The sequence below is a fragment of the Ochotona curzoniae genome, unplaced genomic scaffold (assembly GCF_017591425.1).
Source record: "Ochotona curzoniae isolate NIBS_2020 unplaced genomic scaffold, NIBS_Ocur_1.0 patch260, whole genome shotgun sequence".
NCBI lineage: Eukaryota > Metazoa > Chordata > Mammalia > Lagomorpha > Ochotonidae > Ochotona > Ochotona curzoniae.
Genome location: NW_024466818.1, coordinates 236888 through 261567, shown reverse-complemented (window position 1 = coordinate 261567; position 24680 = coordinate 236888). Strand labels below are relative to the sequence as shown.

The 24680-nt window shown below is 58.8% G+C and overlaps 1 protein-coding gene across 3 annotated transcripts; it reads left to right on the top strand.

The window, feature by feature from the left end:
- Positions 1-805: 805 nt before the first annotated feature.
- EML2 (EMAP like 2) lies at positions 806-23430 on the top strand. Of its 3 annotated transcripts, none has more exons than XM_040996258.1 (22): positions 806-1170; positions 3313-3531; positions 3663-3786; positions 3948-4052; positions 5767-5795; positions 5999-6128; positions 9766-9915; positions 10230-10299; positions 10406-10516; positions 11772-11867; positions 12374-12508; positions 13090-13189; positions 14883-15037; positions 15131-15256; positions 16672-16803; positions 18939-19006; positions 19183-19271; positions 19404-19501; positions 19969-20056; positions 20338-20433; positions 20909-21039; positions 23029-23430. In XM_040996258.1, exons 1-22 carry the CDS (start codon positions 1026-1028, stop codon positions 23152-23154), a joined length of 2523 nt encoding a protein of 840 aa, XP_040852192.1. In that variant the 5' UTR covers positions 806-1025; the 3' UTR covers positions 23155-23430. The 3 variants fall into 3 exon arrangements, with proteins under 3 accessions (XP_040852192.1, XP_040852193.1, XP_040852194.1); XM_040996259.1 differs by lacking the exon at positions 806-1170 and adding an exon at positions 2476-2490; XM_040996260.1 differs by lacking the exons at positions 806-1170; positions 3313-3531; positions 3663-3786; positions 3948-4052 and adding an exon at positions 5139-5187.
- Positions 23431-24680: the final 1250 nt, after the last annotated feature.

Sequence of the window (24680 nt, the reverse complement as noted above, 5' to 3'; positions counted from 1 at the left end):
CTCTTCCGGCTGGCTCCCGCACCTATGAAGCAACACGGTCATCTCCAGGTGTCCACCCTCACTGCAGACTGGAGGCAGTGGCCCACTGTCCTCCTAAGCCACCCTCGGGTGCCCTACCCTCCCCGCTTCCCCCTAATTTCCGAGCCAGCTCTGGCTGACACTGCCAGCTGGTCCAGGCCTGGCCACTGGGCCTGCGCCAAAAGCTGGACTGGATACTGCGGACAACGAGGGCTGCAGGGGCGGAGCTGACGGCCTGGGGTGGCGGAGGAGCCAGGGGGCAGGGACCGCCAGGGAGAGACTGAACAAGGGCGAGTGAGTGATGGGGCTGGGCTGTCAACCCCGAGGACGGAGCTAACCCTAGTAGCAGGTCCTGTCCAGGGCGCTTGGGGCCAACAACTTTGTAGGGGGCGGAGCTGAGGGTCCAGGGGGCGGAGCCAGGACACTTGGGGTGGGGTCTACGGCTAGTAAACAAGGGCTCCGAGGACCAGGCTTGGGGAGGGGGTGGGGATGAGTTCTATGACAGGGCTAGTGGATACCTGGGCGGATTTGAGGCTTTCCCGTTTGGTCCTGGTTTGCGAAAGGGCTTTAGGAAATCTACCCAAAAATGAAGGAGAAGGTTTTGGGGATAGGGTGTGCCTTTTCTTCACTCCATCCTCCTCCCGGAGCTGGGGGGGTGGGATATGTCTCAGGTTGAAAAACCTGCCCCCTTCCCATCCCTCTGCATCCCTATTGGCCGAGGTGCCTGCGCGACAGGTTTTGATTGGCTCGGAGCAGGAGAGAAGGGGGCGGCTGGAAAAAAAAATCCACTCCGGTTGTGGGCGGAGCCAGACCGTACCTAGGGGGCATCGGGACGCAGCCAATCCTGGCCCGAGGATTGTGTTGGGGGGACTGTCTGAGGGTGTTCCGAACCCCCTTCCATCCCCTTTTCTGGGCATCCTAGGGGATGACCCCGGTGCCAGGCCCGGCGCCGGCCGCCTGATGCTGGGCGGGCCGAGCTGGGGGATGCTGGAACCAAGGGCGTTGCTATGGCAACGGGAGGCAGGGCCTGGGGGGGGGACCGGGCCCGGGCTGGGGCCGGGGGGGCCGGCGGTGGCTGTGGCGGGGCGATGGCGGAGCGCGGCCCGGCCTTCTGCGGCCTCTACGACACCTCGCTGCTGCAGTACTGCAACGGTGAGACCCCCTCCCCAGCGCTAGCCCTGGCCCCGCCCAGGGTCGGACCCACCTCCTCCTTCTCCTCCCAAGTCCCCATCCCCCTGCCTTCCTGAAGACCCTCTCAACAGGACCCTGACTCCAGAGGAAGGTGCCAGCCCCCAAAGTCTGGGTCTTAGATTTCCCGCAACTCCTGAGGTGGCTGGAGAGGAGAGGGTTGAAGGGGGAAAGGCCTGGAGCTCTCCTCCTATCTCCTGCCTTATGCCCCCCCCCCATCTTCCTAGCAGAGGGATGGAGGTGAGAACTGGTATTGAGAATAGGATGGGGGACCAGGTAGGAGGCCCAGGGGACATTGTACTCCCCCAATCAAGAATCCTCACACCTCTCCCTGTTTCCAGAAAACTGGGTATTGTACCGGAAGGAGCAAGGGGGGTGTCAGGCCTCCAGGGGAGGAGAATGAGAGGACAAGTGGGGGTTGCCAGCCCAAGGGCTGGGGACCCCGGAGCAGCAGGGATTAGAGAAGGTGCAGTGAGCAGGCCAGGGCCTCTCTGGCTGGGGTCCTGTGCCCCCAGGGCTGCTCAGGATGGGCCACCGTCCAGGTGCAAGGCTCAGGCCCTCTAGCACCAGAGACCACTGCAGCTGGAGAGGGCTGTGGGAGTTTATCCTGTCTTCCTCGGCCCCTCTGGGAGGCAGGTTGCCAGGGTCCCTAAGCCCGGGGAAGCATGAGCTAACTCCTTCCCTCCGGGCCTCAGTCCCCTTCCAACTCTCCCCTTAAAATGGGTCTAACACCGCTGCTGGCAGGTTCAGGTACCACAGCAATGCTGTGATGATTCTGGATTGATCCAGTTCCTACCCTGAGTGGGGGAGGAGCCAAGTGTTTTACTCAAGCAGGGTCTGGCACAACTGAAGTTGCCAGAACATATGGCTTTCTCTCTCTCTCTTTTTTGTAATATAATCATGGTAGAGAGGGGGTGGGTATCAGGAGGTCCCCTTCCACTTCACTGGCTGTGTGACCTCTGTCCTGTGTGCCAAGGCCTCGCACCTTAGTTTTTCTTTTTTGCAAAAAAACCAGTCACAGGGGTTTGCGCCCTCCGACGTCCGGAGCGGCTCCCTCCAATTTCTGCACACGCTCTTGACTGCAGGAGGTCCCAGGGGTAGGGGGCAGGGCGGGCAAGGCGGCCCGGGCGATTGGGCCGCAGGGGAGGAAGTGGGGAGGATCCGGGACCGCAGTGCGGAGCCGGGCGCACAGGCGGAGATGGCAGGTGCGACCTCCATGCCCTGTCCGGTTTCTGGTACTACCGGGTCAGGCGCCTGCTCGGGAGTGACCAGCCATGAGTCTGGGTATGAGCGGTGCGGGAGAGAGAACGGAGGTGATGGGATTATCCGGATCCCTCTCCCCTGTCTCCCACTTGGGCAAGATGAGACAGGAAGGGGAGAGCCAAAGGGAAGTTTATGGTGTGACTGCGCCTATGAACGGAAGAGAATCTGAGGTGGTGGTGTTGTGAAATAAAGAGCGGGGACAGAGTGGAGGAAGTCTGGCTCAAGAAGCGAGTTTGGGGGTCACCGCATCCGTCTTCTTCCTGGGTCCGCTCCGGCTCTGTCTGCAATCCCCAGGTCTGCCAGCAGGGACCGCAGGAGCTCTGTCCTTGCCGCGGGGCTCTAGGGTCGAACCCCCGTCTGGGGAGAAATAGACGGAAAAGGCGGAGGAAGTAAAAGGGGTTTTTTTTTGTTTTTGTTTTTGAGGCCTGGAAAAGTTTTAGCAAAGGCAAAGGAACTTGAGTAGCCGCGATGGGACAGATCGCTACTGGTCAGAGGATGTCCGGGGTCCATGCTAGGCATCCTGGCATCCTCAGAGGTCTGTAGGGTCGCTTAGGTCATGGCATTTTTTAAGGGGCCCGAGTGGAGAGGCTTAGTCTGTAAGGTAAGAAAAAGGACAGGGGACTTCCCCGGGGTGACTCGGCCAGGGCGCAAGGGGCAGGCCTGGGGCGCCGGGGATTTCCTTCCTTGGCAGCTATACTCTGAGCATCCCAATCCCCCAAAGGTGGTAGGTGCGGATGAAGAGGGTGGGAGGGGTGCGTGGCTAGTCGTGCCTGGACCCAGACTGGCGAGAGGACCTGCCGGGGTCTCGCGGATGGTCCCCAGCCCCCTCCTCCAACTTCCCAGATGACAATCTATCCGGCACGAGCGGCATGGAGGTGGACGACCGCGTGTCGGCGCTGGAGCAGCGGCTGCAGCTGCAGGAGGACGAGCTGGCGGTCCTGAAGGCGGCGCTGGCGGATGCGCTGCGGCGCCTGCGGGCGTGCGAGGAGCAGGGCGCCGTGCTGCGCACGCGGAGCACCCCGAAAGGCCGCGCGCCCCCGCGCCTGGGCACCACCGCCTCAGGTACCCCGACCTCACCAGGGGCCAGGCGGCGGGGCGCGCGCAGTGACGGGGGCAGGACCCCGGGGCCGCATCCGGGGCGCACGCACTTGCTTGCTGCCTCTTGAACCGCCCCCCCATCCATCCCGCCACAGTGTGTCAGCTCTTGAAGGGCATTCCCACCAGGACACCCCTCAATGGATCGGGCCCCCCGCGGCGCATGGGCGGCTACGCCACGTCCCCTTCCTCCCCCAAGAAGGAGGCCACCTCTGGACGCAGGTGAGGCACGGAAGCCACTGGCTCCCCATCGACCTCTCCTGAGGCCTCGGCGTGCAGGAGCTGGCCCGCGGAGGGCGCGGGAGCGGGATGCGGAGGGTCCTGCCTGCCCTCGCCCCCTCCTCCCCAGCTAGCTCTGAGCTCTCTTTCTCCCCATTCTGCAGTGGCCGCCGCTACCTGTCACCCGAGCGCCTGGCCTCAGTGCGCCGCGAGGACCCTCGTAGCCGCACCACGTCCTCCAGCAGCAATTGTAGCGCCAAGAAAGAGGGGTGAGTGAAAGAGTGGGGTCATGGCCCAGAGGGGTTGGGGATTCGGTCCCCATAGTGGCAGGAGAACAGGCTTGGTCCCAGGCAAGGCAAGGCAAGACAAGGCTAGTTCAACTTGGGGGTGGATCCTGAGACTATACCGAGGGGCGTGGCCACGGCCTTAGGGAGCCGGACTGGTCTGGGCCTACTGGGTGAGCCCTAGAAGTCTGGGTGGGGGGAGCCGGGCCTGTGGGCGTGGCCTGGAAGCTAAAGGGGTGTCCCCTTGAGGAGTGGGGTGCAATGGTGCAGTGAGTGGTATTTGAGGCAGGATTGCAACCTAGGGAGGGGTTCCTGGGGGGGGCTGGCACCAATGAGGGAGTGTCTTGATTGAGTGAGATATTGGGGGTGGGGGGCTGCAGAAAAAAATGGGATCCCCTCCCGGTGTTGAAGGCGTGCTCAAACCTCAGAGAAGGAACTCAGCTGGAGGCCTCGAAGGGCTGGGGGCTGCGTCACGAGAAGTGGACATGAGCAGAAGTGGGGTCACGGGAGGGAGGAAGAGCGCACGGGGCTTGGGGGGCTGCCTGAGCCCCCCAGAGGGCGGGGTCATCAGGGAACAGGAGATGTGGTCAGCTCTCCAAGCCGAATGGCCAGGGTTATGTTGCTGTGGGTTAGGTAATGTGGCCAGGACTTGGCGGTCCCGCCTGAGGCTGGACCCGGACCAGGGTTGAGTTGCGCTCAAGTAAGAGCTAATGCAGGCATGCATGGCGGCATTGGGTGCCGGGCCTTGCTCCAGGCCCTTACGCAGAGACGTATCACCCCCATTTAAGGGAAAACAGCGAAGCCGAGGTTGGGCAGCGTGGCCACGCTGCAGGGAAGTTGCAGGGCTGGGGTTTGAACCCGGGCAGGGGCGTTCCCGAGTCCATGTTCTCAACCAACTCCTCCCACCCCCACAAACGAGGAGCCTGGTCTCAGGACTCCCGCAGCCTGGTACGCGGGGACCCGGCGGGGCCGCAGGCTGGCAGGGGTCGGCCACGCAGGGCGGGGCAGGGCGCGGCCAGGGCCGGACGCCTCCCAGGGCCGGAAGCGGCGGGGCCGGTCCCGGCTCCACCCCCGGCCGCCAAGCTCCGCCGGCCGCCGCCATGAGTAGCTTTGGACCTGGGTGAGACCCTTACGCAAAGCCCCCAGCCTTCCCCCCGCGCTGCCGGGGTCTGCACTGCAAGCCTGGCCACCCTCCGCCTCGCCCCATCCGGGGCTGGAGGGCCCCAGGTTTGAGAGCTCAGACCCTTGGATCCAGCGGAGGGAACGCAGGGACACGCCCCTTCCCTTCAACTTTTCCCGCTTTGCCTGCTGCTTGAAGTTTGGGGCGCTCTGGGGGTGAGGTGTGTGCAGGGTGGTTGGGGAGCGCCGTGCAGGAAGGAGGGGGTCTCGGTCCGGTCTCCTCCTTGCAGGATCGCGTCCCCGCCGCCGCCACCTGGTGCTGTGTGATCTTGGGCGATCACTGCCTCTCTGGGCCTGTGTCTTAGGCTCTGCCAGATCAACCGAGCAAAGCACACGGCCTGCAGAGAAGCAGCGCTGCGCTGCTTCGTCGGCCCGCGTCGGTTCGGGGGAGACCTGCGCGGGGCGTGGCGCGGGACCGGGCATGGCGGGGTGGGGGGCGTGGCGCCTCCCTGCTCCGACCCGCCCGCTCAAGCACCGCTTCTGTTTTGTTGTGTGTTCCGTGGCGTCCTTTCTCTGGCAGCAAAACCAAAGAAGTTATCTTCAGCATGGGTGAGTGGGGGGAGGCGGCGAGGTGCGCCCGGAGGGAGGGAGGTTGGAGAGTCGGGGTGGCTGGAGCTCACGGAGACTCTTGCTAATGAGGCTTTGGCTACCGGTTAACTCCTACCCCCCCCCGCCAAAAAAAATGGGAGATGGGAATAGGGCTGTGAGGGAGGGCTGCCGGCCACACCTGACACTCCTGTCCTTCCTGGCAGAGGATGGCTCTGTGAAGATGTTCCTCAGGGGCCGCCGGGTAACCATGCTGATCCCTGACCAACTGGCGCCCACCTACAGCCTGGACACGCGCTCTGAGCTGCCTCCCAACCGGTTCAAACTGGACTGGGTGTATCCTTGACTGTAGCCCTGGCCCCCGCCTCCCACTCCCATCTCCTCAGCTTGGAGACACAAAGCCCTTGTTCTGTGCAACCTTGGCCTTGGCCAAAGGAGGGAGGGACTGACACTGGAAGCTGGACTTGGCTAGGCCCCTGCAACTGAGGGGGCGGCGGGTGCCAGGGCAGAACAGAGTGTGGCTGAGTCTTTGGCCTGGGAATGGGGTTCTGGGAGTTCTGCCCCCACAGCAGGGACAGCGGGGAGCAGGCAGGAGCCCAGATGGGAAAGTCAGATGTTGGGGAGTTCTTGGAGGAGTGGACACCCAGGCTTTCATCTGAACCATGAGGAATCAGCCTAGAAAGAAACAAAGGGAGAATGTTCCAGAAAGATGCCACCACAGGTCATAGGCTCTGCAGCTGCAGGGAGCTAGCTTAATGTGTTAAAATATACATAGGAAAGGCAGATTTGCAGAGAAAAAGAAAGATATTCCATCTGCTGTTTCTCTCCCCATCTGGCTGCAAGGGCTGGAACTGAGCTGATCCAAAGTCAGGAGCCAAGAGCTTCTTCTGGGGTTCCCATGCGGGTGCAGGCTCCCAAGCCCTTGGGCCATCCTCTTGTGCTTTCCTAGGTGGGTTAGCAGGGGGCTGGCTGGAAAGTGGAGCAGCTGGGAAATGAACCAATCCCCATATGGGATGCTGGTATTCTAGGCGGAGCTGAGACCACTAGGCTTTGATGTATTCCAGGACAGAAGTTGGGAACGGATAGGGGCCCTGGTTATGTTTATTAATCTTTTTAATTGGAAGGCAGAGAGAGAGAGATTTCGTGTGCTGATTCATTCTCCCACTTGCCCACAGCCACTGGGCCTGAAGTCTGGGACTCATTCCAGACCTCCGGTGTGGGTGGCAGGGAGCCAGGCCCTGGGGCCTTGAGGATTTAGCCAGTTGAGCCATCAGGCCGGGCCATTCTGATAGTAATGGATCTTTACTGAGCACTTGCTGTGCGGGACACAGCATCCCCAGCTCCCCCGCCCCGACGTGAGCACACCGAGCTACGGGGCCCTCCCCTTTTAGAAAGAGCCAAGGTCCATTTGGCTTTTAGTTTTGCTACAGATAATCTGTTTAGATTCCTATCTGCTGGGTCATTCCACAGATGCCTGCAATGGCCAGGGCAGGGCAGGGCAGGGCTGGGCTGAAGCTGGGAGCTAGACAAGACCATGCTGGTCTCCCACCTGAGGCACAGAGCCCTGGCTGTGGCCAGCAGTCAGGACTGGCCATCCAGCCCAGGTGCCCCAGAGCAGGAGGTGGGCCTCTTTAGGAAGATCTGAATCCACCACACACCCTCTCCCCCCACTGTGTTTCTGCAGGACCAAACTTAATTTCATCAGAAAGGCAGATTTACAGAGAGAAGGAGAGAAAGAGAGATCTGCCATCTGCTGGTTCACTCCCCAAATGGCTGCAACGGCTGGAGCTGAGCTGATCTGAAGCCAGGAACCAGGAGATTCCTCTGGGTCTCCCATGCGGGTACAGGGTCTCAAGGCTTTGGGCCGTCCTCGACTGCTTTCCCAGGCCACTAGCAGGGATCTGGATGGGAAGTGGAGCAACTGGGATATGAACCGGCGTCCATATGCAATGCTGACACTGTAAGGTAGAAGATTAGCCAATTGGGCCGTTACATCAGCCCCAGGACCGTAACTCTTACCCTTGACTTCCCCGTAGGGAAACTGATGCCGTGTAAAGGTACCCAGCCCTTTTCCGAGGGGAAAACTCGGTGGATGGGAGCCAAAAGTCTTAGCAGCAGGCCCCTGCAGGGCTGGAGGCTATACCCCCGGGAGCCCAGCCCCTGCTGCCTCCCTCCGGACCATGGGCGTTGGTTTCCTCTCTGGAAGAACTAGGGAAGCTGTGAATGACTTGGCCCAGAGCATCCTGGAGACAGCTGGAAATATCCATGAGAACCTGTCCCCGGCGGGGCTTGGTGCACCTCCAGAGAACAGGCCAAGATCATAGAGTCAGCCTGGGCCTGTGCTGGCTGAGCCCGCTGCCCACGCGGCTGCCAACCCCGCTGCCCACGCAGCTGCCAACCCCGCCTCCCTAGTTCCCCGGGGCGGAGCACTTTCCCTGGGGGAGGAGAAGCCTTCTGAAGCTAGCAGAAGGTTGGGGAGGGCTGGCACAGTGATGAAACACACCTGCTGGGGGTATACCAACCGATGGGCCCTACTTGTTGACAGGGACAACCCAGAGTGTACACACACAAGGCCAGGATGGGGAAGGTGGAGGAGGGGCAGGCAGAAGTGAGCCTGGCAAGTCATGGAGGGCTTCCTGGAGGAGCTAATGTGGCCATGAATGAACAATAGCCCACCCGTGCAAGTCTCCTTGGGGGAATACAGGCCATTAACCCTATTAACCCAGTGATGGCCAAGTGGAGGAGGTGACAGCTGACAAACACCTGGGAGGAGCAGAGCATACCAGGCATGAAACTTAGTGGCAAGAAGTTTTGAGATTCTAGAACAGGGGAAGGAGGCCTCTCAGAGCTGCTGGCCATTGATCAGGAAGCCGGCGTGGTGAAGGGGAGAGGACTCCGCTGCGGGGGACCACCTTGCAAAAGCTGAGGGTCAGGAGGAAGCTACAGTGACTGGGACCGGGGTGGGAGGTGGGCAGGCAGTCAGACCCCGGGCTTTTGCTGGGGGGGAAGGAATCTGGGCACCCACTGGGTGGCAGGGGGTCTTACCTGGGTCCCAGGGAGCACCTGTGGAGGTGATTAGGAACAGAGTTGATCTCCTGTGGCTGCTACTGTAACTAGTACCTTGAACTTGGTGGCTTCTGACAGCATGCATGTTTTGGGGGGACTGGAAGTCCAAAGTGAGGTGCAGACAGGCAGGGCCACATGCCCTGCAGAGGCTGGGTGAGTTTGTTCCTCACCTCTTGCCAAGCTCCCAGTTTCTGTTGGTAGCAGCTGTTGGGTCCCTGGCTCACAGCTGTCTCACCCAGGGCTCTGGTCACCTTCATGTCTTCGTGTGGTCTTACCCTCCCCTCCCCCATAGCCACATCTTCCTGGAGCCCACCCAGACAATCTAAGCTGACGTCATTCTATTTTCTCTTTTGCAAAAATAATTGGTTGATTTGATGTGACAGAGTGGCAGAAGCAGAAGAGAGACCCTCTATCCACCGGTTCACTCACCAAATGTCCTCAACAACTAGGGCTGGAACAGCCCAAAGCTAGGAACATCTTCCGTTCTCCCACATGGGTGCAGGGTCCCAAGGCTTTGGGCCGTCCTTGACTGCTTTCCCAGGCCACAAGCAGGGAGCTGGATGGGAAGTAGAGCGGCTGGAACCCAAAGTGGTGTTCATATAGGATGTTAGCATCGGGCGGTGGTTTAATTTGCTGCACGCAACACCAACCCCGAGGACTTCATCTTGAGGCTGTAATTACACTTGTAAAGACCCATTTCCCATCAAGGTCACTGTCACAGGTTCCAGCAGCTAAGGTACAGGCATAGTTTGGGGGCATGGGACCATGGCAGGGGTCACCCAGCAAGTGGTTAAGGGTGGACACAGACCCCCCTTTCCACTGGAGATCCTGGCTGGCATGTGGTGGGCGGGTCGCTGTGCAGTACCCGGCAAACAGGCTCCTTAACTGGCCCCCTGGGCTTCCCTAGCTACGGCTATCGCGGCCGAGACTGCCGGGCCAACCTGTACCTGCTACCCACGGGGGAGATAGTGTACTTCGTGGCCTCTGTGGCTGTGCTTTACAGCGTGGAAGAGCAGAGGCAGCGGCATTACCTGGGACACAACGATGACATCAAATGGTGAGGGTCCAGGGCAGCTGTCTGGCCACCCACTGCTGCCCTTACTTGGGCTGGTGGAGGGGTGGGGGAGGGCCAGGACCCCCAGGCTGCACACATGGGGCTGCCAAATGAGCAGGGCCATTTCTTGTGCTTGCCACAAACCAACCAGCTCCCGCAGATGGTCCCCGCAGTGAGCTGGAGCTGGTGGTATCTCCTTTAAAATTCCCATGCTACCCCAGTGCTTGATCAAAAGCCCCTTCCCCCAGATGCTGCAGGAGGGGTCCTGCCTCCCTCTCAACCTTGTCTCCTGCCCTCTCTCTCTCTGTCCCCCGCAGCCTGGCAGTTCACCCGGATATGGTCACTATTGCCACGGGCCAGGTGGCAGGTACCACCAAGGAGGGCAAGGTAAGGCAGGGAGGGGGTGCAGCTGGGGGGTCAAACAGGAGAGGGCAGAACCCTGCTGTGGGGGACATGCAGCTGGACTCCCAGATGACCAATCTCTTTCCCGCAGCCTCTGCCACCCCACGTGCGTGTGTGGGACTCGGTTTCTCTTTCCACCTTGCACGTGCTGGGCCTGGGCGTGTTTGACAGGGCCGTGGCCTGTGTGGCCTTCTCCAAGTCTGTAAGTCTTTTGCCCCCTCCGTGGCTGCACCCTCTCCTCTCTCCACATCCCGTGTCAGGGGATTCCTGCCCCCACTCCCACGGGTAGCTTTTCGGGTGGGTCCATGGAACCCACATGAGAGACCTGGATGAAGTTCCTGGCTCCTGGCTTAATCTGGGCTTGGTCCAGTTCCTGGCTCCTGCTTTAGGCCTGGCTGGGTCCTAGCTGCCGGCAAGCAGGCAGGGCCCTGCTACTTTGGGATGGAGGCCAGGCTCGCTGCAGGATGGCCATGCTTTCAGCAACGCTACAGCCTTGCCCGTGGGCGTGGCCTCGCTGGCTGACTTAGCGGGCCCTGGCCAGCGAGACCTCATGTCCTGCTTGGGCCCAGGTCCTGGTGGTGATGAGGTGTTGAGGTACCAGCCCCCACCTGTCATTTTTGCTCCTTGAGCTTTTAAAGCTCAGCTGCTCCCTGGGGGAAGAGGGGTGCCTGAGTGGGCGGGGCTAAGACTTTAGGAATTGGTGCCAGGATGCCACCTGTGTGATGGACTGGGGTGGCGTGGGGGCCATTTTATCCTAAGGCCTTATTTTACATCTTACATATTTTGTGAACTAGAGAAGGACAAAGCAGCTGTCTCTCCCTAGAGATGGTCTGAGAAGCCCCACAGGTTCTCTGAGGCTGAAGGAGATGTTATGTGGCACCGAAGCTATCTCCGTGCCCAGACTAGGGAACCAAAACGCCAAATCAGATTTAATTCGCGGCTGGAGCTGTAAAAACATGACCACGTGCTGTCTTTCTTAACAGCTGATTTATTGATTTGAAAGGCAGAGTGGCAGAGGGAAGGAGCGATTCTACCATCTGCTGGTTCACTCCCCATGTGACTGCGGTGGTTGGGGTGGACCACAGGCCAAAGCCAGGAGCCAGAAAGTCCACACAGTTCCCCCACACGGGGAGGCAGAGGCCCCAGCACTTGGGCCACCCTCTGCTGCCTCCCCAGGAGCATTGTCAGGGAGCTGGATTAGAAGCCGAGCAGCTAGGACCCCAATCAGGGTTCCTATGGGGTGCTGGTGCTGTAGATGGTAACTTAACGTGCTGTGCCACGATGCTCCCCCCAGGCGAGGTGGAACAGCACGGCGCAAGTTGTGCCCTGCTCGGGTGACATGCTCTCAGCCAGAGGGATGGCTGGACAAGTGTCCTAGGGCAAGGAGCCCCGTGGGCTTGAGGGGAGGGGATCTGACACCCCCTCATGCTCTCCTCCTCTCTCCCCCCACCGTGCAGAACGGGGGCAACCTGCTGTGTGTAGTGGACGACTCCAATGACCACGTGCTGTCGGTGTGGGAGTGGGCCAAGGAGAACAAGGTGGTGGACACCAAGGTGGGGTGACCATTCTTCCCCCTCACTGCTGCTCCGCCCCAGGGAAGATCCTAGCCCTATCCCTGTGCTTGCAAGTTGACAGTGAGCCAGATTGTGTGTCTAAGCCCTGGCGAGCTGTGTGCCTTCCGGCAGGTGGCCTTCTCTGACTTCCGGCTGCCTCAGCTCTCTAATGGGTAACACAGTAATGTCAGCACCCTGGACTGTCAGCACCCAGCTGTGCATCCTGAAGCAAATGGCTTACCCTCTCTGAGCTCATGCCTCTCCCCTTCCCACCTGTAGGGGCCTTCACTTAACGGGCTGCTGTGAGGAGTTAAGTGGGTTCAGGGGTGTTAGGTGCACAGCCAGGAGTGTGGTGGGAGGGAATTGTTGCAGGGGGGGTGGGCACACAGCATGACTGACACCTGCTTGGTCCTCCCGCCTGTGCGTGCAGGGTGGGTGTGCAGTGCCCAGCCTGTACCCCTAGGGGCCGGGAGGGCGGCATTTAGGATCTCCCCTGCCGCCCACAGTGCTCCAACGAGGCGGTGCTGCTGGCGACCTTTCACCCCACTGACCCATCGCTGCTCATCACCTGCGGGAAGTCCCACATCTACTTCTGGAGCTTGGAAGGCAGCAGCCTGACTAAGAGGCAGGGCCTCTTCGAGGTGAGTGTTGGGGCTGGGGGTACATGGACGGACAGGCGCAGGACCCCACAACTCCATACCCCCACCTCCTTAGGCGCGGGAGGGGAGCGGCGCGCGCATACCAAGCCTGGGAGCCGCTAGGAGGCTGAGGTGCTGCCTGCAGGGCCTCTGGCTCTTTGTCCGCACCGCGAACCGCCATTTTCCCTCCTCTTGTGGTTGGTTGAGCACAGCGGCTCCCTGTAGGTAGTCAGTGCTCAGACGGCAGGTCCCGCTGCGCTTGCGCGGTGGTTGCTGGGTGATGCTGAGACAGAACTGGGCGGGACAGGTTGAGTGGGAAGCAGAGGGTGTGGGGAGGAGAGGCAGGAGTAGGGGAGAAGGAAAAGACCCTGGAGCTGAAAGTGAGGGGAGACTGAAGCTGAGAGAGGGGTCGGGGAGGGCAGGGCAAGGGAGGCCACGCGGTCAGAAAGGCTCAGGGGCCTGCGCGCTCCAGGATGGAACAGGTGGGTGGGAGAAGCGGCTGGCTGCATCCCTGGGGTCCCCAGCCCACAGTGCTGCATGGTAGGGGACCTTCTGACTGTACCCCCTTTCCTCTCCCACCTTAGAAACACGAGAAACCCAAGTATGTGCTGTGTGTGACCTTCTTGGAGGGTGGCGATGTGGTCACCGGAGACTCCGGGGGCAACCTGTACGTCTGGGGGAAAGGTCAGTGGCACCGCACCCATCTGGCCCGCAGCCCAGTACCCTGGGGTGATTCAGTCCTGACCTGTCCAGCCCCGTACCTCAGGCGAGGCTCCCCTTGAATATACCCTCTCCTCCATAAAGTCTGCATGGAAGCCCCCAGCCTCATCCCGGGCAGGTCCTGGGTGAGCGAGCAAGTCTGTGGATGAATGGGCAGGTGTATGAGGGCGTGGGTGGACCCAGGAGAGGGGTGAACAAATGAGTGGTGGTCCTTGTCATGGAGTGGGAGAATGAATGCATGAACGAACACACCGTCCTCCTGGCTGGCGGGCAGGCGGGGTGAATAACCACCGTGGTGTGGTTGTCAGCAGCAGTGGTGTTGAGAAACGATGGGTTCTTGTCTCAGACAGTGGATCCACAGGGTGACACATGAACAGCTATTTCAGCCAATGAGTTAACAAAGAATAGGTTGTTTCTGGAAGTGCAGGGATGAATGAATGAATGAATGAATGATTGTCCTTGCCAAGGGATGGGTGACTAGAGGAAAAAAGCAATTATCCCGCCCAGCAGAGGAGGTTGTGCCGACCCACTCATCCACAAGGGTGTCAGTATGGACTGTCCCCCACCCCTGCTTTGGGCAAGCCGTCCTGGCCGGTGGAAATGCAGCCAAACAAATGAATTTTTGGAGTTACCTTTGTTTTCACATACATCAGACTGCTTAATCAAGGCAGCACACTTTCCCCGGGGGACTGTGTGCTCCACACGGGGGTGGGGTCCGCCTTCCTGTCGCCAGCCCATCCTGAGGCTTCGCGGTGGCTTTGGATCCTTGGTGCGTCTGTGTAGACATAGCCTGGCTCGCTTGGAAGAAGGGATGGCATTTAAGGAAGCCTGCTCCCTGTTCCTCACGCCTACCCGCCGCCCATTGTATCTGGGGCGTGTGTGCATCTGACCGAGCTGTCCCTCCCCTTGCTGGGGGACGGAGGCCAGTTCCCCACCAGACCCTGTGAGGTCAGGGTCCCCTAACTCTTTCACTTCCCCACAGAACCCATTCTCACTCCCATACTGTGGGTTTAGTCTCAAAAGGTGCAGTACCCCTTGACACCTGTCCACCCTTCTCCTGTCCCAGCCAGCAAATCCTGTCTCAGCCTCGTGCCTCCTCCAGGAAGCCCTCCTAGACCCTCAGTCCTCTGGGAATCCCACCAGCTTCTGCATCCCACCATCCCAGCTGCAACAGACTTGGGTGTCTCCCAAGAGTGGGTGGATCCGTGTCCACCAATGAGCCGCAAGCCCTGGAAGGGTGTGGCCATCAGTGGGCCCCCAGTTTCATTCCGCATGAGATTGGGCCAGTTGAGTGACCAGTTGATTGGATGATGGATGAAGGGACACATAGACTGACAATGAATGGGCCAATGGGTGGAAAGATAGATGGAAATGGTGGCTGTGGATTGTTGCATGAGTGTTTGGAGAAAAGAAAGGGTTTCTGGGTTGACACACAGATCAGCAGTCAGGGGAGTGGATGGATGTTGCACGCCTGGCTGGCCAGTTACAGTGCAGGTGCTGCTGGGTGGATGGTGGGTATGTGATGGTGGGTGCGGGGCAGGTGGGAGGATGGGAGAGCCGGTGGGCAGTCAGCGCTGGGAGTTGTAGGTGCTGGCCAGAGGTCAGTAGTGGGACTTGCACCTTCCCACGCTGACCGCTGCCCCTGACCACCCTGCAGGTGGGAACCGCATCACGCAGGCAGTGCTGGGCGCCCACGACGGCGGTGTGTTTGGGCTCTGCGCCCTGCGGGACGGGACGCTGGTGTCCGGAGGGGGCCGTGACCGGCGAGTGGTGCTCTGGGGCTCAGACTACAGCAAACTGCAGGAGGTGGAGGTGAGCAGGGGGCGTGCCGCCCCACTCCCTGGCACCGCCATCTGTCCTAGGCTCATTTGCTCATCCAGTTCATCCATTGTTGATCCTCCCCAGGTCCCCGAGGACTTTGGCCCTGTGCGCACTGTGGCCGAGGGCCAGGGAGACTTGCTGTATGTGGGCACAACCCGCAACTCCATCCTGCAGGGCTCTGTGCACACGGGCTTCTCACTGCTGGTCCAGGTGAGCACTCTGTCCCGTGACCCTCCCCTCCCCTCCCCTTTTATTACCTCCCTTGTCTCCCCTCTCCTCTCCCAGCTATTTCTCTTCCCTGCACCTCCCTCCCAGGCCCCTCCCCTCTCCGTCCCATCTAGGACACCTCGTGACCTTTTAACCTTCCCCATGTCCTGCCTGCTCCACTTGGCTGTCTCCTGCCCTCCTGACTAGGGGTGGGCTCAGCCCTGGCCAGTCCTGCTGGCCCCAGCAGGTGCCACAGGGTCACACTTCCAAAGACCCGGGAAGGCCTCCAGTGAAAATACCGGCCTGTCGGAGGTGGTGCAGTGTGGTGGTTAGGAATGTGGGGAGGGACAGGAATTCCGCAAGCTGCGCGCCTGCTGCACCTGCTGCAAGCTGCCTGCGTGATACGCCCTGGGGTTATGTGAGGCTTCAGTGCGTGGAGTCAAGAATGGTGGCACTCCCCCAACCCCAGCACAGAGAGAGGACCCCAAGCCTGCCTTTCTCCCAGGGCCCTGGCTGCACCCTGCCCTGCTGCACTTGGCTGTGCAGTTCCACATGAAGGAAAAGCAAGGGCTGAGGGCATGTCTGGCCTCAGAGGAACCCAAGAGATGCCAAACTCCGATGCCAAACTCCGATGCCAGTGTTATCAGCATGCATTAGAGTAATGCGCCCATTAGAATCACATTCTTACTTATTGTTCTTATATGATTTAAAAAAAAAATATTTCCAAGGTACAGCCACAGAGAGAGGGAGAAACACAGAAAGCTATTTATCTGTTACTTTAGCCACCAAATAGCCACAGTCACTGGAGCTGGCCGGGATCCTGGAACTCACTCCGAGTCCCACGTTGTGGGGCAGGGGCCCAAGCACCTGGGCCATCTTCTACTGCTTTTCCCCAGGCACATTAGCAGAGAGCTGGAGAGGGAGTGCAGCAGCCAGGACTCGAACTGATGCTCTGAGCCAGCAGTGGCTTAATCCACCATGCCACAGTGCCAGCCCCCATGCGATGATTGCTGGTGGCTGATCTGTCGCCAATGTCACCAACAAGGTGGTACTGTTGTCCCATGTGATGCAGGCCTGCATCTGGGCCCTTCCATTCTGTGAGCCCCTTGGTTTAGGACTTTTTACCCAGGCTGTGTGAGCAGGGCAATGGGGCGCCAACAGTGACCTGTCCCATTATCTTGGTCTCATGCTGGCTGTGCCCAGCCAGGCTGCCAGGAAGGCGTCCCTAGATGCTCCAGGCTGGCCAAGGTCAAGTTCCAAGCCGTAGTCCCCCGTGCAAAGAGGAAAGAAAAAGGCTAGGATGTGCACTCGTGAGCGCCCCCTGGTGTTGACCTGGGGACAGCGCCCCCTCAGAGCCGCGGCAAGGGAAGCCAGCGCCTTGCGTGGGGACCCCATCATGTCTCCCTCCCCTTTGCCAGGGCCACGTGGAAGAGCTGTGGGGCCTGGCCACTCACCCGAACCAGGCGCAGTTTGTGACGTGTGGACAAGACAAGCTGGTGCACCTGTGGAGCTCAGAGTCCCACCAGCCCCTCTGGAGCAGGAGCATCGAGGTATGATGGGGTACCCCCAGGCACCCCCCTCTTTCTCCAGGCATTTGGGTATGGAAACCATGGCAGCAGTGACTAGAGGACAGGGGATTCAGGGCTCACAGGACTGCCTTGGGAGGGCAGCAGGAGCTGGCATAAAGCCCAGAGTGTATCCGCAGGCCACACCCCACCTAGCACCCCTTGACATGGCTGGGCAAGCAGCTGGGGAGCTGGGAGGCTCCGAGTTCACAGACAATGCTGGCTGTGCTTTCCAGAGCTCCACTGGCCCTGGTGATGCCGCTGGCCACACACTAACAGAGACGGAAGAAATGGGGTCCTGGCTCCTAGCTGTTGCATTTCAAAGGCACGGTTGTCTCCTGTGGCTGGGACAGGCCCAGCCGGTCTGTGCCACTACCAGAGGGTCTGAGGAAGGTCAGGCCGAGTGCTGGATCCACAGCGCCACCGCTGGCTGCAGGCACATGGCTGCACGGCCCTGCTGGTCAGCACAGGCCCTGAAGGAGCAGCTGAGCGTGCGACCCCCAGCAGAAGTGGAGCTGCAAAGCATTCTGGGGAGGATTTTTTTGTTTGTTTAAGTTCCTTTTCTGATACAGAAAGGAAGTGGATGGACACCAGAACCCCACCAACTTTGAAAGCTGGCTTTCTTTTCTTTTTTTTTCTGGAATCTTCCAGGGGCACCACCTCCTTCTGGAACACTGCAGCGCCTCTGACCTGCTGTGATTCAGGACCCAGGCCTCCTGGGGGTTTGTTAGGGGTTTGGATGCCCATGCTGCCTGCACGGGGCACCTGCTGTGTGTCCGGCCCATGTGCTGTATACATGCCACAGGCCTCAAGCTGCCTGGGCCCGAGCTCATGGGTCCATGGGAAGCAGGGCACCAGGGTCCCGCCCACAGAACGCTGATGCGAACCTCTGAGTTGGGGACTGAAAGTTGATTTTTTTTTACTAATTTCATTTCTTTTTATTATTATAATTTTGTGATACAGTTCCAAAGATTGTGGGATTTCCCAATTCCCTCCCCTCACCTCCCCTCACTGAGTTCCCCTATATCATTACTATAGTATAGTTCTTCATACACAGTCATATGTCCATTGTGGGCATGGACAATGGCAGAGAATCCAGCATCCTATTGTCAAGATACAGTAAACAGTTTCATTGGGAGTCCATCTTTATCTGGAAGCGGAGATGCATACTGCATTGTATCCTCACATCTGGATAGATAGGTTTTTTAATTAATGAATATATTAGAAAAGCAAAGTTACAGAGAGATGAGGAGAAAGAGATCTTCCATCTGCTGGTTCACCCCCACGGGTTAAGAACTCACCCATGTGGGCACAGGGGCCTTCCCAGGCACATTTACAGGGAGCTGAGTTGGAAATGGAGCTGCCGGGACAAAAAATGGTGCTCATATGGGATGCTGGCATGACAGGCAGAAGTTTAGCCCACTATGGCGTGTCATGGTGCTGGCTCTCCCCCATTGCTCAATACCACCACCTCAGGGGCCCAGCTGCTGTTACACAGCCTTCTGGGGGCCAAACAGACCATTCTAAGCCACAGCACAGGGCTGCCATTAATGGGAGCCTACAGTGTATTCCCAACTGCCCTCCGTTTCTAGGGACCTGGGGAAATGGTTGGGGGGTGGGCTGTTTCCCAGATGAGCCCCTTCCCCCAAGCTTGCAAAGGGAAAACCATTTGATGTCGGTCGCACCTTGTGAACGCAGGAGGGACCCCATCCGTGGTGCCTGCCTTTCTGCAAACCAGCCAGGGTCTCCAGAAACACAAACTGGTGGTGCCCAGCGCTGACGACATGAGGGAGACTGGCACCTGCACACGAGTGCCAATGCGTTTTAGGGAAAACAGACTTAACACTGTAGTCAGAAGTCTTTAAAAAAAAAAGAAAGATACCTTTGGTCCCAGCAGTCCCCCAGCTAGGAAGTGACCTAAGAAGTCGCCTTGGAAATGGGTGGAATGCTTTGGGTGCAGGCTGCCCCATTAGAGAGGATGATTGATCTTGGGGCATCCAGGAGGGCAGCAGGGGGCGATGAGACCCTCGGGCCTAGCCCAGAGCTGACACCAAGGCAGGGGAGTGACCACGGAGGAATGAGGTCCAGCTCGCCACCCTGCCTGTTCTCTGCCTTCGTAGGACCCCGCTTGTTCTGCTGGCTTCCACCCCAGTGGCTCTGTCCTGGCCGTGGGAACAGTGACTGGCAGGTAAAGCTGGGGTGAAGGTGCAGACTTTAACCAGCCTCCATCCTTCCAACACTCCCCTCCCACATCTTCTGGGGTCCTTCTAGCTTCCTCCCTACCTACCCCTCCTCCAGCTGTGGCTCCACCCCACCCTCGGACCAGCTCAACTCTCCTCCCCCCTCCCCCATGGCTTCCCAAAGATGGCTGCTGCTGGACACGGAGACCCACGACCTGGTGGCTATCCACACAGATGGCAATGAGCAGATCTCCGTGGTCAGCTTCTCTCCAGGTGAGTCACTGGGACCCCCAGCGAGGCAGGGCCTGGGATGACTGTAGGGTATGGGAGAGAAGGGGGTTGAGTCTGGGAAAGGAGGGGGTTGAAGTCTGGGTGCCTCCTTATAGCCCCCTCCCCCTCCCCCAGACGGGGCGTACCTGGCGGTGGGCTCCCACGACAACCTGGTGTACGTGTACACGGTGGACCAGGGCGGCCGCAAGGTCAGCCGCCTGGGCAAGTGCTCGGTGAGTGGGCAGTGGCCCCCAGCCCGCGCCGCCACCCTGCCAAGGGGCTACAGAATTAACCAATTTTCTAACAACTTCACTAAGCACAGCTTCCTCACTGCAGCAGCTCCGCCCAGATCCCCCCGGACTAGGACTCAAAGCCCCGCCCCCTCGTCTTTCAAGCCCCGCCCCTGCGTGTAGCCCCTCCCCCTCTGTGTAACTCCGCCCCTCGCGTTCAAAGCACAGCCTCTGTGTGGCCCCACCCCTTGCAGGCAAACCCCACCCCCTGTGTCGTTTGCTACATGCATCTCGTCAGCCCCGCCCATTGGTCTGGCCCCGCCCCCGCCCCGCCCAGGCCTGTGTCCCCCTTCCTGGAGTTGCCTTGTGTTCTCACCCGCCCTTCTGCAGCCGGCCACGCCCATTCCACAGTCAGCCACGCCCCTTGCGGCGCTGACTCCGCCTCTTGCCTCCCCCTTCCTCTCCCCCAGGGTCATTCCAGCTTCATCACCCACCTGGACTGGGCCCAGGACAGCAGCTGCTTCGTGACCAACTCTGGGGACTACGAGATTCTGTACTGTGAGTGACCCAAATCCCGCTGGCCTCAGCCCTGCTTGGGCGTGCAAGGACCGGGACTTGCACATATTCCCAGGTCTACCCCAACTGTACCGGTATTCAGGGCTGTTCTCATGGTCACCCTGGAGTACCCTACTTTTCATCCAGATCCCTCTCCTCTCTTAGTGGCTGGGGGCACAGCATGTTGGGGGTCCAGGGTCCAGCCTGCAGGACTGGTCCAAGGAGGGGCTGAGGGCCGCTGGGACATCACTACACCACATTCCCCCACTTTTTTTCCGGCCCAGGGGACCCCAGCACCTGTAAGCAGATCATCAGTACCGAATCTGTGCGGAATGTAGAGTGGGCCTCGGCTACTTGTGTGCTGGGGTTTGGGGTGTTCGGTGAGTTCTGGGAGGAAGGTGGGAGTTCCAAGATGTTTGTCCAGCTACTGGTTTGCATGGCCTCTGGTTGGTTGCCTTGGACGGGGTGGGGAACTCACTCCCTTTGTGCATAGGGGGCAGTCTTAGCGTGCTGGCCACTGGTCAGTGGTGTCCCTTGGAGCTGCAATGACGTGAGACCAAGTGGGTGTGACTGGGAGAGATTTGAGCTGCCAGGTTCCCTGGGTACATTCGAGGCATGAAGCCGGGTTTGGGCAGCTGGGGGTGGGGTGGGGTGGATATGCACAGCAGTGACTGGAAGGACACAGCCCCAGCCTGGCTCCTAACCCAGTAGCTGGAGACAGGGGAGCCTGAAGCCCCAAGGTAACTTAAAACCTGGGGCGTCTAAAGCCTTGGTGGAGTAGGGGCCAGGTCCTCCTGGGGGTGCCCAGCCCCAGATGACATCTCACTGTATCCCCCATCCCCGTCTGGCCCGCAGGGATCTGGTCCGAGGGGGCGGACGGCACAGATATCAACGCGGTGGCACGCTCCCACGACGGGAAGCTTCTGGCTTCGGCCGATGACTTTGGCAAGGTGCACCTGTTCAGCTACCCATGCTGCCAGCCTCGAGTGAGTGTCTCTGGGGACAGGGTGGGGGCTGTGGTCGGAGAGGCCCCCTCTCTGCTTCATCCCACAAGTGTTTGGCCGTGGTCAGGAGCTGGGAGCTCCATCTGGGTCTCACCCGTGGGAGACCAATACCCAGTGACATGAGCTGTCAGGGCTGCCTCCCAGGATCGGTGTTAGCAGGAAGCAGCAGTCAGGAGCCGGAGGTAGGACTCGAACCCAGACCCCACAGCGGAGCTTCAGCCTGCTAACAGCTAGATAACTCCTCCCCACGTGACTGCCTTAAAAACGAAAGTGATATTGTATATTTGAAAGGGAAAAAGACAGAAATCTGCCATCCACTGGTTTATTCCCCAGATTCCCACAATAGTAGGACCGAAGCAAGTCAAAGTCGGGAATCCCAGACTTGATCTTGGACTCTTGGAAGTGCCAGGGCCTGGAGTCCTTGAGTCACGTGCTGCCTGCCAGCATGGCACTAGCCGGACACTGGCCAGGAAACTGAACTGGGATTCAAGCCTGTATCCTCCTCCCTGGGACGTGGCGCTCCAAGTGACAGTTTAACCCAAGACCTGGCCTGTTGCTTTTTATTTTTATCTTAATTTTTAAAAAAGATTGATTTATTTGAAAGGCAGCGTGTAAGGGAGAGAGAGAGATCTTCCATCTGCTGATTTACCACCCCGGTGCCCACAGCAGTCAGGGCTGGGAGCCGACCACTCTGGGTCTCCCACATGGGTGCTAGAAGCCTGAGGGTTTGGACCATCCTTCTTTCTGCTGCTTTCCCAGACACACCAGCAGGGAAGTAGACAGGAAGCAGAGCAGCCGGGACTCAAACCGGCGCCTGTATGGGAGATACCAGCTTCACTGGTGATGGCTTTACCCACTGCGCTCCAACACTGGCCCTTACTTGGAATTTTTCACCTGTGGCTGTGCCACATCTCCCTCTGTGGCTTCTGTCTCTCCAAATGAAACATTCACATCTGAAAAATGGGACATTTATCCTAGTGGTGAAGATACTGATGCCGACACGTGCATCCATCCTGAGAGAGGGTTCCCCGCTGGGAGTGGCTGGGGAGTGAGTCAGCAGGTGCAGGCTGCTGTGCCTCGCTCACCCTCTTTCAGCCTCACAGATACCCAGTGTTTCCAAAGGAGAATCCCCGCCCGTTCCCACGCTCCTGAACACACCTGTAGTGTTAGTGTTTGCTCCTGCATTCGGCCAACGCCCACCCAGCTCTCCCCAGGTCCTCCAAGCTGGTTGGCTTGAATCCGAATCCAAGCACGGTATTTCACATCTCTGGGCAGAGGGCAGCTGCCCTCACGTGCACTCTCTCTCTCTTTTGTTTTAATGCCATAAAGGAACTAGCTCAGTTGCTTTTTCTGTATTTATCCAAGAGGCCAAGAAACTGGCGGATGTTTCGTCTGCTGGTTTATTGATCAGACGCCCGCCAACAGCGAGGGCTGCTGGGCCGGGTGGGAGCTGCAGGTTCAGTCCAGGCCTGCTACTGGGGGGTCTGGGCCGGAGCCCAGTGACTTGGGTCACCACCTGCTGCCTCCTGGGACCCACATTAGCTGGGATGTGGGGGCAGGGCGTTTTAACCCACGTGCTCCCATAGTGAGACTCCTGTGCCTCAGCCATGAGGCGTGCACCCCACCCTACTGGTTCTTTTTTGTTTTTTTAGCTGCAATGACTAGGGGCTGGGTGAGCTGAAATCAGAAGCCAGGAACATCAACAGAGTCTCCCACGGTGACACAGGGGTCCAAACCCTTGCGCTGTCCTCTGCTGTCTTCCCAGGAGCATTTGCGGGCAGCTGGAGGGGAAGTGAAGCAGCTGGGATTTGAACCAGCGCTCATGTGGGATGGCAACACCGTCAATAGAGGCTTAACCTGACATCCCCTGCCCTTCCCCCACTGTTTTATTAAGCAAAGGACAAGAAAATCATGGGAGGTCTTCACCCCCTCTGATCACGTTGTTGTTTTTTTTTTTTTTCCTTTCCCCAGGCCCTCAGCCACAAATATGGTGGACACAGCAGCCACGTGACGAACGTGGCCTTCCTGTGGGATGACAGCGTGGCCCTGACCACGGGGGGCAAGGACACCAGTGTGCTGCAGTGGCGGGTGGTCTAGAGTGGCAGGGGGTGGTCCCAGGGACACGGGGCCGGGGCAGGTGGTGGGACTGGAGTTTTATTTTCGGGAGATGTCTATTGCCGAGTAGAGTAATATATACCCAGAGTGTGTCTATAGCCGCGGGGGCCTGGGGCGGGAGGGCAGCCTGACACGGTCTCTGCTTATCGGGGTGGGGTGAGGGGTCACTTGCTTTAGATGAGCCATTGCTGTTGGGTTTGGGGTGCTTTTTTTTTTTTAAGTTTATTCTTTTATATCATCCAGAAATAAAACACACGTGAGCTGAAGTCAGTGTCAGTGTTTTTAATAAATATTTATTTTTATTGGAAAGGCAGATGTATAGAGAGGAAAGACAAAGATCTATCCACTGGTTTACTCCCAAATCGGCCACCATGGCCAGAGCTGAGCCGATCTGAAGCCAGAAGCCAAGAGCTTCCTCTGGGTCTCCCATGTAGGTGCAGGGTCCCAAGACTTTGGGCCATGCTTGACTGCTTTCCCAGGCCACGAGCAGGCAGCTGGATGGGAAGTGGAGCAGCCAGGACTTGAACCAGCACTCATGTGGGATGCAGTCACTGCAGGCAGGTAGCTTAACCCACTATATAACACAGGTCTTCTAATAATCTTAGAAGAAAGAAAGAAAAGGGCCTGGCATGATAGCCTAGTGGCCAGGATCCCATATGGGTGCTGGTTCATCACAGCTGTTCCACTTCCCACCCAGTTCCCTGCTCTGAGCGTTGCAGCTACTTAGGGAATGAATCAGCAGATGGAAGATCTTTCTGTATTTGTTTCTCTCTCTAAATCTCACTTTCCAGAATCTTTTAAATCTTAAAAAAAAAGTGGGCAGGGCCCAGCGCTGTGGCCTAGGAGCTAACTTCCTCACCTTGAACCAGAATCCCATATGGATGCTGGTTCTAATCCCAGCAGCTCCACTTCCCATCCAGCTCCCTGCTTGTGGCCTAGGAAAGCAGTCGAGGACGGCCCAAAGCCTTGGGACCCTGCACCTACATGGGAGACTATCGGGGGTCCTCCCGTCCCGCGGAAGAAATCACCCGACACTTGAGAGAGTCTCCAAGGCGCTTTTATTCTGATCTTCCGTTCCGTCCGTTAACTCCGTTGTGACCGTTATGACCGTTACGCTCCAGCCCCTCCCCCGCCAAGCCCCCCGCTTAACTGTCAAACTTGACCAATCAACTTAAAGATAACCAAGGCACACCAATCAGGGCAAAGGGCCAATCACAGGGCAGGAAATGGTCAGTGCCCCCAACAGCAGACCTGGAGGAAGTTCCTGGCTCCTGGCCTCGAATCACACAGCACCAGCCATTACGGTCACCTGGGGAGTGAATCATCGGATGGAAGATCTTCCTCCCTATCTCTCCTCTCTGTTTATCTGACTTAGCGATAAAAATAAATAGATCTTAAAAAATACATATATATATAAAGCGGGCAGTTGCACTTGGCATTGTTCTTCCAGTCTCCAGAGACTGCAGGCGGTGAGCGCAGCCTGGTGTGATGGTAGCAGAATAAGGCCT